A 12,361-nucleotide genomic window follows, 5' to 3' on the forward strand; every position below is an offset into this window, starting at 1 on the left:
CATTATGTGCCTTATTTATTTTTAGGTTATTATCCACACAGCAAGAGGTCAAATGCATTGGGGGGAGTAAAAAGGTGCTAAACATCTATGAGGCCATGCTCAGACCTTAGACAAGATGTGTGTTCATGCCTGCCATTAAAATGTGTCATTTGGGATGCAGTAGAATGTTGAAGAAACAACTGCTCAACACCGTGCTACCACAGTTTCATAGCCATGAACAGAGCTGGTTGTTGTGTATGGGCATGGTAACATGATTAAAAAAAAAATGTGGAACATAACACTCTGTTAAGTCTGTCTCACAGAGACCTGCCTAAAAGCTCAGATTAGCCCTTTGACTTCCACACTAAGAAATATGATTTATCATGATTAAATATAATTAATTTTTAATCTATATTAATAGTGTGCACTGCAAACTGAGTATTTTGACATAACATTATTAAAATGTTCACTTGATTGTACAGATTCATATAATATAAATACTGAAACTGTATGATGTATTTTTTCGAGCTATGGTCATCAGTTCACAAGTGCTATAGCTCAAAAAATATAAAACACACCACAGCTTAGATATTTGTATATATAATGTGGGCAAAGGGCAATTTTGTGTATCTGACAAATTGAATGACTCTCACTGGTTATAAAAAGAGCAATTAAGCATTTTATTGCCTACTACTACTACTAGTACTACTACTACTACGAAAAAGGTCAACCATGTCAGCCAGTCAAAGGGTTAAGACTTGAACTCTGGACGCATCCATACACACAGCAATACCACTGCTGTGCTAAATGTTGTTGTTGTAAAAGCTGTCCGTCAATAAAGTTAAATGAAGGCCCCAGACACTATGGAGGAACTCCAGGTTCCAGGTTCAAAGGTTACTATGCTGTCAATAAGATGAGATTAGATTCAAATTTATTGTCACTGTGTTGAGTGCACGCACAATATAACACAACTAGCATTTAATCAGATGTGTTGATGCAGGTATGAATAGAGATGACAGTACTAGGGCTAAGTGGTGCATGTACAGTGTTATGTAAAGAATTTCCAGTGACGACAGATCAGGTCAAACCAGCAGGAATAAGTGTAAGACTATAATACTAGTATCAGTGTCAAGTATTTTTATCAGACATTGCACAGTGAAGTTGCATCATGGGTTGCACAGTCCAGAGTCTCAAGCATTTGGCTCGGTAAAAACAGTTTATGAGTCCAGAGGTGCGAGCTTTGACTGTTCTGTAGCGCCTCCCAGCGTAAAGAGGCCTGGGTGGGAGCAGTGCTTTGGGATGTCTGTGGCTTTGTGCAGATTTCTGGTTCACCCTGCGTGTGAGAAGCTGTGTTCTGACGATGTCCTGTGTTGGCACGATGACTCTATCCAGAGCCTTCTTTTAAGTCACGGTGCAGCTTCTGAACACCAGGATGTGGTGGGTGATTGCGCTTTCCTCGGCACAGCAGCAGATCTTTCTCAGTGGCCTCAAGAAATACAGTCTTTGCTGTGCCTTTCTTCACAAGGCCAATGGTGTTGGTGTGCCATGCTAGGTCCTGAGAAATGTGTGTTGTCAGAAATCTGTACTCACGGACCTTCTCCTTGTTATGTACATAGGAGCATGTCCCCCCTGTTCCTCCTAAAGTCAAATACCATCTCTTTGGGTTTTCAGAGTCTTTGAACTTCATCCGTGCAGTCGTCCTGTTGTTGTAACTAATCAGGCCTACAAGAGTCGTGCCCTCTGTGAACTTGACGATATGGGATGGTGCGCAGATGTGCTGGTTTTTCCAATTAAAAGTCATAGTTGGTTTATATTGCAGTTCTAAATGCCTGCTACCGTCTGATCCGCAGGTTGTCTGCTGAGCTTTACCCTAAACTTGGAGAGTATTACATTGACATTGCCCCCGTCAAGGGACATTGCTGCTTTGTGCCCGCATTCATTGTGTTTATATCTGAAGTCGATCTCTGCAGATTCAGGTTGCTATAAAAACAGTTTGTAGTATGTGTTGATTGTTCTCTGAAGCTAATTGTTCTGCTGAAACAGGTTCATATTAGTCTCTCTGCAAACATACCGGGGCTACAACAAGGACAAACAACACAAAAATGCCTATAATTTGAGTGTAAAACGCAAAGTGAAGTTTGGACCTTCCAGACGCTTCTATTTGTGTTTAGATGACTGTAAAAGTAGGTAGGCGTTTCCTCAGTGGATGTTATTAATTAGTTTCACAATGCCACGTTTGTTCTGCACAAAGGTAACTCAAATGCCCTGTGTTATCATTTACATGAATCAGGTATCGCACCCTTTGCATAATTTTGCATTTTATGTTGAGTGCACGTCCTCTCACCGGGTTGCATATTGTTACATGCCATTAAAGTCACTTTCTGCAAACCAGACCTACTTCTTCATGCAGCCGCAGGATGAGTGAACGTACAGTGACCATCTGAATGTGACTTTTGCTTGGAAAATGTATCAGAGAACTTCTTCCTCACTCTGCATTCATCCATCCACACGACTTTTATTTAACCAAGGTGGCGCATGGGTGAAAAGAATAAAGAGGGATTACATGTTTGTTATTACATGATAGCAAAGCAGATACCCAGGTCAACATGACAGTTGTAATATAAACACCATTGTTCTCCTCTGCTGCAGCAACAGAAAATGCTTTCGTCATGCTGATCGAGCAAAACCTGTTCATGCGCATTTCCAGGTTGAAGTAAACTGACAGGCGAGACACAGATTGCATGCTGATAAAGACGAGACCAAGTAAGCAAATGCTTGTCTTCAACGTTTTTTTCTGCTGTCGGGTGAAATCACTCAATAACATGTGGTAGAGAGACGAGACATCTGCCCTGCCCGCAATCAACTAAGCAAAGTGTTTAAATGTTTATGTTCAACTAAGGTGTTGCATGCTCCAAAGTGTTTTAGTTGTCGAGTTAAAAGCGGTGACAGATTCACGCCCTGACTTTTATGGTTGCAGCCGTCATCCACATAAAGGCCATGTTTACAATCTTACATAAGAAATCCCTCAATCAGACTTTGAAATTAAGGTCAGGTGGCACTGGTGGAGAGTAAATGGATCACTGGATTCCACCAACACAATAAATGGAAAATGTTTATGTCATTTTGCACAAGCAAAACCAGCTCATTTGCAGGTGAGACAGATTGCATGCTGATAAAGACCGAGATGCAGGTTTGTCCAGTGGAAGGAATTTGGAAGAGGCAGAGGATGCATTCAGATTTTTGTCAAGTATCTCAGGAAATAAAATAAGACCACACAAACACTAAACGTGTTTCTTGACGGAAAAGGATGACTTCTTGGTGACTTCTTGCGCACACTTTCCTTCGGCAAGATCGCCGCAACAGAGCGAGAACAGCGGCGTGAGAGAAAGTGTGTTAAACGTTTGGCAGAACTGTTGTTTTTCTCCACAAGCTGCCCCGTTGTTACTGGCAACTCGGCCCCGAGGAACGAGGGGCACAAAGAAACTGGCAACTTACCCTCGGGCTACGTGAACTGGTGCATTTCTTCCAATCGTTGCCATCTGAAACGCGGATCTCAAATGCAAGGATGAATTAGATGGGCGGAGTTGGTTACATTGAGCGAGGATCTGAATGAAATGACTTTTCTTTGTCTGTGTGTGCAGGGGTGAGTGAAAAGTGCTGTGTCACTGTGAGTGTTCAACTATCACAATCATTGGCACAACACGCAACAGGAGAATTGCACATTCCTGCAGGAATAGGTAGACTGATTCATTCAGTGATTCATTATATATTCTTAGAAATGTTTTAGCAGTAGGAAATAGGTGCAGCATGAACAAGAGCCCTTTAAATCTTCCAATGGAGAGTGATGCACGCCTAGGATCACTAAGTTCAAACTTAATGTGTATACTACCTTAACCACCCTGAGTTACAGGCCAGTAACGATAACACAAAAGTGGGATGGGTCTCAATTCCAACAATTCATATATGTGCGTGTGTGTGTGTGTGTGTGTGTGTGTTTACTCCTTACTCCTTGCTTCTTTCCTTTCCTTCGCCACTTCTCAAGGCAAGTTCCCTCAGAAGACCATATCAAAGGACATGACTCTCTGCTAGGGCTCCACCTGGTGGAGGGTGATGATCACCCTGGAGGAGAAGAACCTGCAGGGATACAACCAAAAACTGCCCTCCTTTGAGAAAGAGGAGCATAAGTCTCCAGAAGGCATGACAGTGAACCCAAGGGGTCAGGTAGGATCATTCACATTCTTGTCTTCCATAACTGCTAGTCCTCTAGAGGGTCGTGGGGGGGCTGGAGCCTATCCCAACTGTCATCGAGTAATGACACCCTGGACAGGTCTCTGGTCTTTGGCAGGGATAACACAGACAACCATTCACATTCACATTTATGGCCGGTTTAAAATGACCAATTAGCCTAACAAGCACTTCTTTGGATGGTGGGAGGAAGCCGCAGTACCTGGAGAGAAACCACGCAGACACAGGGAGAACATGCAAACTCCACCCAGAAGTGAACCTGGCCCTAGTTAAAGGTTTACAGTGGTGGCAGCATCATGCTCTGGGGGTGCTTCTCTTCAGCAGGGACAGGGAAGATAGTCAGAGTTGATGGGAAGATCGATGGAGCCAAATACTGGGCAATCTTGGAAGAAAACCTGTTGGAGTCGGCAAAAGACTTGAGACTGGGCAGGAGTTTCACCCTCCAGTAGGTAACAACCTCAAACGGAAAGCCAGGGATGGAATGGTTTAAAACAAAACATATTCATGTGTTAGAATGGTTCAGTCAAAGTCCAGACCTAAATCCAATCGAGAATCTGTGTCAACATCGGAAAAGTGCCGTTCACAAACACTCTCCATCTAATCTGATTGAGCTTGACCAGTTTTGCAGAGAAGAACGGGCAAAAAAAGACATACCCCAAAAGACTTGCAGCTGCTGCAGCAAAAGGCGGTTCCACAAAGTAGGGGGCTGAATACTTTTGAGGTACATAGTCCTCTGCAACTGAGTCAATAAACGCATGAACAATCAATTGTGCAAACAGATCTGATGTGTGTGGAGATGAGCAAAATAGATCTTTGCTCAACTGGCAGAACAACTTGAATAAATTGTTGCTCCGCTTTAGGAATCTCATTTTCTCTGCAGAACAGTGTATCAACCAGACACAGAAGATGGTGACACGTTTGGTGGGCCTGCTCTTCCTCTGCAGCCTTTCCTTTAGTCAAGGTAGTACATACTTACACTATATATTGTAATGACAGGAGTTACTATCCTATTTATCTGTGGCAGCATGTGTTTTTATTTCTCTTAGAAAGATTTCTACATGTGATTTTTTTCCCGTTTTTCAGAAAGGACTCCACCTATATGCTTAGTGTTTTGTTTACTAATTTACTAAGTTATTTCATGTATTTATTTTATAAAGTAAAATAACATTGCCCACAATAACATTTAAAGTAAAATAACATACCACTTTGCATTTCTTCAGAATGTAATCGGGACCTTCTCGAGAACATAGATTATCCAGGAGGGGACATAATGTTCCTATACGCTCCTGACGTGGAATACTGTCAGCGGCTGTGCACCCAGCACCCCGCCTGCCTCTTCTTCACCTTCATCCGAGCTGACTGGACCCAAGATAACAGGTCACAAATGCTTAAGGAACAGTTCAGAGTACTTGCCAAGAGTTTGATTCATTTTATTTAAAATTATTTGGAAGACCACATGAGAAAAATCAATCTTGAACTCTGTCTCACTGAACATATATATATATATATATATATATATATATAAACTTAACTTAAGTTTTTTTATTATTTTTTTATAATCTATCAAATTTCCGGTATTTAAGTATTTGTAATATGAACAATAGTTTTGAGGCATTGTTTAAAAAGATATACTACTAATACTAATATATGTGCAGCCACTTCTACTGTTACCTCAAGTCCAATCCGACTCCAGCCAGGAAACCACTACTGGGCGTCACCTCTGGTGAATCTCTTAAACACTGCCCCCCAGATCTAAGTAAGCTGACTAACACTGTCAAACTTTTCCAAAAACCATCATTAATTCATAAGGTATACTCATGTTTTCCTTATCTCTCTTGTGTCAGACCCTTGCCAGGTTGAGGTGTACCAGAACGTGGACTTCAAAGGGGCAGACTACAGGGCCTTGTTCACAGCCGACTATCAAGAATGTCAGAGGGCCTGCACCCACGACCCTGGCTGTCGGTTCTTTACCTTTTTGAAAGTGGACTTCACACCAGAGAGATACAGGTAAACCTGGACCGGGTAATGTGACACTGTAGTTCAAAGAGACTGATTAGTTTTTGAAGACAGAGCTGTTGTAATGTCTTCAGGTTTCAATAACTTAGACTTTAGTGATCCATGAGGGAACCAAGCAATTCTCCTTCCAAGGAGATACACTGAATCAACAAACAGAACTTTCTGATGTGTTTTCTTCCTTTTTTCTTGCTGTTCTTATGGCTGTCCCCAAAAGTCCTGTCCAAAAGTTTCATTCACAATACACACAAAACATCTGTCCCCAGAAGGTTTCACCCTTGCTCACATCTTGAGTCTGGAGTCTTGGGCCAATGAGGGGTTATTAGAGTACCATTCACCGGTAAGTATCTGGTTGTTACAGACCCTACTTATATAAGCTTCAGTGGGCACCAAACACAGATTGGTACTGAAGAAGCTATCTGGATGAGTGGTTAAACATCTTCAAGTAACAAATCCAGCTGCCATGGTTAAACTTTGTTCTTTGGATATACTGTGTCCTGGATGACTGAATGAAAATCTGTTTCTGGCAACAGCAGCGTGGAATGGTGTTGATTCAATAACGGTGTCATTTCTTGGTCTATTTTAGGTACAAGTGTCATCTTAAATTCAGCTCTGATGTACCAAGGCCTCCTACTGTAGAAAGGAAAACTGGTGTAACATCCGGATTCTCCCACAGACTGCAAATAACTCAAGACTTTCACCCAAGTATACAAAGTCAAAATCAAAGTCATTGCACTATGGACCTATCTTGCAGGTGGTTGTGCACTTTTTCTTATTGTATTACTTATGCTTCATCCAGCATGTGAGAGCAAGTTGTTTCTGAGCACTGACAGTCCAGGAAATGACATTGAGAAGCTTCCGTCTCCCTCTCCTGAACTCTGCCAGACACTGTGCTCTGCTCACCCTCTCTGCACCTACTACTCTTACATCAGGTAGTGTATGTGTTTGACCCACTGTCTTAAGCCCCTTTCACATCAGACGAAAGACCCCGGCAATCGACCCGGGATTTTATCAGCTCGGCTTGGCTCGCCTTTGATGTGAACATGAATGCCACGTAGACCCGCTAATTTACACGATGATGTTGATGTACCTGCCTGTCACATTCTGATTTTGTCACTGCCTGTCAGACTGTCCATTCTTCAGTTCATCAAAAAACTGAAAGCATTGACAAAAACCATGCTGCCCGTTGTTTACCTCGTAGTGTACTGTACTTAAATGTGTAATACTTATGCAGCCCTGACCTCAGCTGTTATTTGAAGAACAATCCGAATGAAATGGTGATCAGATCCAAAGAAGGGTCCACCTCGGGGTTTCCAGCACGCTTCTGCCAGCCTGATAAAAGTATGTACCACTGATGAGCACTAGAAGCATGGCAATACTAGTCTTAGTGGGTCAGTACGTTTTTCACTTATCCATTGCAATATTTCAACAGCTGTGAGATGGACTGTAACAAAATGACGGAAAGACGTTCTCTCTGTGATGTCATGGAGCTGTGTCTGAATAACAGCACTTCAAGCCCATTTCACACATTTATGCACTATTCTTTATCAATAGAACCGGGCTTACATTCATGGTTGCCAGATGATGTACCATGATGGCTTTTATGATCTCTGGTGGCTTCTAACATGGCGACTTATGTAGAGTATATACGTATATTTCGTTTCATCTGCCTGTCCATTTTAGCTAGCAGCAGAAGTTTAATCCTGTTTGTCTCTGCTAACAGACTGGATTACGGTGGCTCATGAAGGAATAGATTTCACAGGTTCTGACATTCGCTTTGAGCTGCTCAGTGATGCAGAATCATGTCAGAGGAATTGCACTGACGATCATAACTGTCAGTTCTACACCTATGTCGATGAAAATTTCTCTGTCCGGGAATATCGGTACAGTACAAATCATACACTCAAACCTTCTTAAGCAACACCTTTCAAATAAATAATTGTTCTGCAATGTTCTGACGACTGGATTTCCAGTCGTTTAAATGATGACTGTTTGGTGTTCCAGGGGCCGTTGCTATCTGAAGCGTGTCATCAGTGTGCCTATTATTCCTGAAGTCACCAAACTGTCCACTGCTGTGTCTGGATTCTCCCTGAGGAACTGCGCAGCGTGACCTACTCATATACACCTGAAGATGTACACAGACGTCTAGATTAAACCAAAAGTGGTTTTCTTATTGAGCTTCCGTGTTACCTTTCTTTGACTCTTCTCTCTGACAAACACACATTCTTCACTCCGTATTCATGCCTCCTTCTTTTCCAGAACTAGTTGTCAACAAAACTCAATTTCCTTTTGCCTTAAAATTAGTTTTCATCTCTTCATTTCTCTATTGCCTCAATAGGGAGAAAGGGTATTCATACAGAATGTTCATACTTTCAAATGAGATATTTCAAAAATAGAAAATAATTTTGCATACAGACTTGCATACAGCAGATGGAGAGTAATGCTTTATAATGAAAACTCCACTTTTCGCCACTTCTCATAATAGCTGCTCCACATTCCTAAAAGTCTTCATCCTGCTACAGTAACTGGGTCTGCTACAGTCTACTGGTATACTGACTTTTGCACTATGATGAACACTTGTGTGGACACCACTTGAACCACTTGGTCAGAATTTATACAAAGTTTTGTGAATCGAGGACTAGTTCCGACAATGCTTTGCAGTCATTTCATAGTGCATCAAAGTCAGGAAAAACAAACAAACAACACCTCCAAAGGTCCGTCCACTGTGAGGTAGATAAATGACGATAGACATGAGCACATTATCTGTAACACTGTGCTTCTTTGCTGGAGATGCACAACACTGAAACCAACTGCCTAATATTGTAATCCTCTCCTACTGCCAAAACCACTCGGTTCAGTCAAGACACAAATTGCACAATACCTCTGAAAGTCTTGTGTTACCAGGGTGGAGATAAGCCTCGAAGAATCAGACTTGTTTATCCAGTACATGGCACAGATGGTCACTTGGACTGAGTACAGAGTTAGTCTTTACTTATGCAGTAATAGATTTCACAATGTGGTTATTTTTCTTTCTCTAAAAGAAAGACTATAGTTCAGTTTTAAAGTGAACAGGAACAGAAACAGACAATTGACTCTGGAAAATGTTTTTTTCCCCAAATTAAAGTTAATGATAGATGATGTACATTTTGCACATTCACATTTTCTCTGCTATGTTGTTTCACTTACAGTCAGGTCCATAAATATTGGGACATCGACACAATTCTAATCTTTTTGGCTCTATACGCCACCACACTGGATTTGAAATGAAACAAACAAGATGTGCTTCAACTGCAGACTTTCTGCTTTAATTTGAGGGTATTTATATTCAAATCAGGTGAACGGCGTAGGAATTACATCTTATCAACTCAGTCACCATCAGAAGAAGCAGCCGGCCTTATCAAGAGGAAAAAATGTCAGATAAAACCAACAAGTAACAACATGCAGTAGATTCTCAGTAATGTTGCTCTTTAGTTGCTGGACAGATCTGGAGTCTATCACAGGGGAACACATTTATATGGATAAATTAGAAACTCACGGAAACCCAAACTACACTCTAAGTTCCCACGGACATTTTGTGGCAGGTAAGAGCCTCGAGGCAGAACACCACAATTGGCGTTTCAGCAGGTGTTCAATGGGTATTTATTGAGCTGGGTAGAGAGTGCTTTATTGCAATTTCAAAGAGGTTCCAAAACTAACAAGCACAGATACAGGCGTAAACAAACAGGGTCAGAGGCAAAGAAACACGGGACCTTACAAACAGCTGAGTGGTGACTGAGACTACAATCTGGTTACGTGGTGGAGTAAAAGCCTAATATTCCCATTAGGGTCAGTGGTATTTTACAGGCAGCTGATGAACGCCGCTCATCACACGTGACTCCACTACTGTTATTAAGGATGAGAAAGGCAAGAGAAAAAGGAAAGGTGCCTTCAGACTGGGAGGCATGAGGGCACGACAGTTACTATAACCTGAAATACAAGCATTCAGACTTTGTTCTTATTATGGCTGCCACTGGCTGCCATTTAGCAGGTATTAATTGTGTTTTCTTCAGTGATTCTGCTGGATATGCAAATCCAGCTGTGTGATTCCCTGTCGAGGATTGGTCCCTCTGAAGCTGAGACCGCCTACTTCCTGGTTGCTGTTCCCTGGCATCTGTCACTGGTGTGGCATTGATTCAACCGGACCTGCGGAGTTTAGGGTGTTTGCACTGAAGTCCGTCACTTTGTGTACTGGTTATTTGTCAGCACCTGTATAGTTTTTTTGTGACATTTTCTTGTGCAAGTGCACTCTCATTGGTTAATTAAACTTCTGACTTTAACCAGAGCCTGTCCAGTTGTCGCTTCCACCTAATTTCCAATCTCAATTATATGTTACTGCTCTCCTGAGTGGGCCGGGTTGTGACAGTTCTACATAATGCTGCGTTTGTGATGTGTATATGTTTGTTTTGCATTTTCTTATAGTCCGAAGCATACTTCTGTTACTAAACGTTTGTCTATGTTTTGTCAAGGGTACTTCATTAAATGGTCATTGCAAAATAAAAATCAATTTCCTGAATAAAAAGGGACCAAAAGTACAAACACCAACTGGTATGGTGTAAAATAAACATACATAATGATTGACTTGAATGGCTATTTTAAGCTTGTTGTTGCAAGCTAAATTGTCCTGAGTAGAGCAAATCCGTGCAAACGGTGACATCTGGTGGCTTAGGTCGGACAAGGCAGATGAGCGCAAAAACGCACGCTGGGAATTTTTACTCTCTAAAGACAATCAGAAGTCCACAGTTCTGGGCTCACAAACACAGAGAAAACGGAGAAGTTGTACAGAAACACTTGTTGTGTATCTGGTGGTTACTCAAAACAGGCCTTGGTCAAAACAGAACAGGAAGAAAGAAAATGTCCAACGTAAGGGTAAAACATGCAGGAAATAAGATGGTCAGTGTAATCTGCGCTACTCATTTCAATAGGGAATGAACACACCTGTACTACTGGGAAAGCAAAGGTACTGGTTTTCAAGCACATGCCAAACCAGGGGAAAGCCACGTTTAGGGAAAGACTCAGCAGTCCACCTACAGCTGAAGGACAAGAGACACTCTTTTTATGATTACAATACCATATACAGGTACACATAGTATTTTGCCCGAAAAAGCCCCATGGTTCACACTGGTAAATAAGGCATCTATGTCAAACTAGAACAACCATTATTAAACAAATGAAAAAGGAGTTTTAATCTATGGTATGACTGCACTTACAATGCAGGTCCCTCCATGGACAGCTTGAAGGCCAATCCATACTTTTTACATCTGCAAGAGTCTGTGTGATAATACTAATAATGCACTGGTTTTATATTGCGTTTTTTGATTTTTAGATGCTCAAAGCGCTTACAGTTGTATGCATTATTCATTCATTTGTTATCCAACTCTGTGAAGTCCCTCCAGTGCAAAGAAAAGAAATTGTAGCTGCGAGCCATTCCACAGGCTCTCTTCGTCACTGACACTTTCCTACAGCCTGATCTGATACTAGCTGCTCACATATTAACCTATATTAACATATTAACAGCCCTCCATAAGGGGGGGAATGCCTTGAACTCCCACCAATTTGTTGGGGTTAGGTTTAGGGTTGGGAAAATCCGGTTACTTTTATTTTAACTCTTTGTTGCATTGTACATTTATCTCGTCATTCTGTAATGTTATTAGTCCATTTGCTCTTAGGTAGCCTATACAATACCAAGGATGCCTATAACATTGTAGTGAGAGCTGAGCTGGTGTCTGGACCCTCTAATAAAATCCAAACTCAAACACAAACCTTTAACATAGGTAAACAAACGCACACACAGAGACCACACCATTGTATTCGGTAACACTGCATGCCTCATTTTTGCCTGCACATAGGGGCAAGCCTTTTTCAAGTACTGAGATAAATGGACATGGCATACAATGGGTTTACATGCACAGCTTAATCAAGCTGTGCTCAAAATTCGAATTTCTGAATACGTCCTTGTCCCAGTTTACATGCAGCCAAGAAAATCGAATAACTGACGAGATCATGTCTTACTCCTCCACACTAGGTGGCGATATGTGTCTTTTCAGAGAGTTAATACGGCCATCTTTCCGGTTGACCTATTATGCCA

General features: G+C 41.6%; 1 protein-coding gene across 1 annotated transcript; it reads left to right on the top strand.

Moving 5' to 3' along the window:
- The first annotated feature begins 4,181 nt into the window (after positions 1-4,181).
- On the top strand, positions 4,182-8,414 carry LOC125019440 (coagulation factor XI-like). Its single transcript, XM_047604214.1, has 10 exons — positions 4,182-4,200; positions 5,105-5,185; positions 5,445-5,601; positions 5,880-5,980; positions 6,069-6,231; positions 6,824-6,942; positions 7,037-7,169; positions 7,472-7,578; positions 7,961-8,120; positions 8,242-8,414. The coding sequence occupies exons 2-10, from the start codon at positions 5,131-5,133 to the stop codon at positions 8,345-8,347; spliced, it is 1,101 nt and encodes a 366-aa protein (XP_047460170.1). The 5' UTR covers positions 4,182-4,200; positions 5,105-5,130; the 3' UTR covers positions 8,348-8,414.
- Positions 8,415-12,361: the final 3,947 nt, after the last annotated feature.

This window comes from Mugil cephalus, chromosome 14, assembly GCF_022458985.1.
Source record: "Mugil cephalus isolate CIBA_MC_2020 chromosome 14, CIBA_Mcephalus_1.1, whole genome shotgun sequence".
In the NCBI taxonomy this organism is placed as follows: Eukaryota; Metazoa; Chordata; class Actinopteri; order Mugiliformes; family Mugilidae; genus Mugil; species Mugil cephalus.

Coding starts and splice junctions, on each gene's coding strand:
- LOC125019440 (XM_047604214.1), top strand. CDS start 5,131: ATGGTGACACGTTTGGTGGGCCTGCTCTTCCTCTGCAGCCTTTCCTTT. Junction 5,602..5,879: donor GACTGGACCCAAGATAACAG/GTCACAAATGCT, acceptor ATATATGTGCAG/CCACTTCTACTGTTACCTCA. Junction 7,579..7,960: donor CTTCTGCCAGCCTGATAAAA/GTATGTACCACT, acceptor CTCTGCTAACAG/ACTGGATTACGGTGGCTCAT.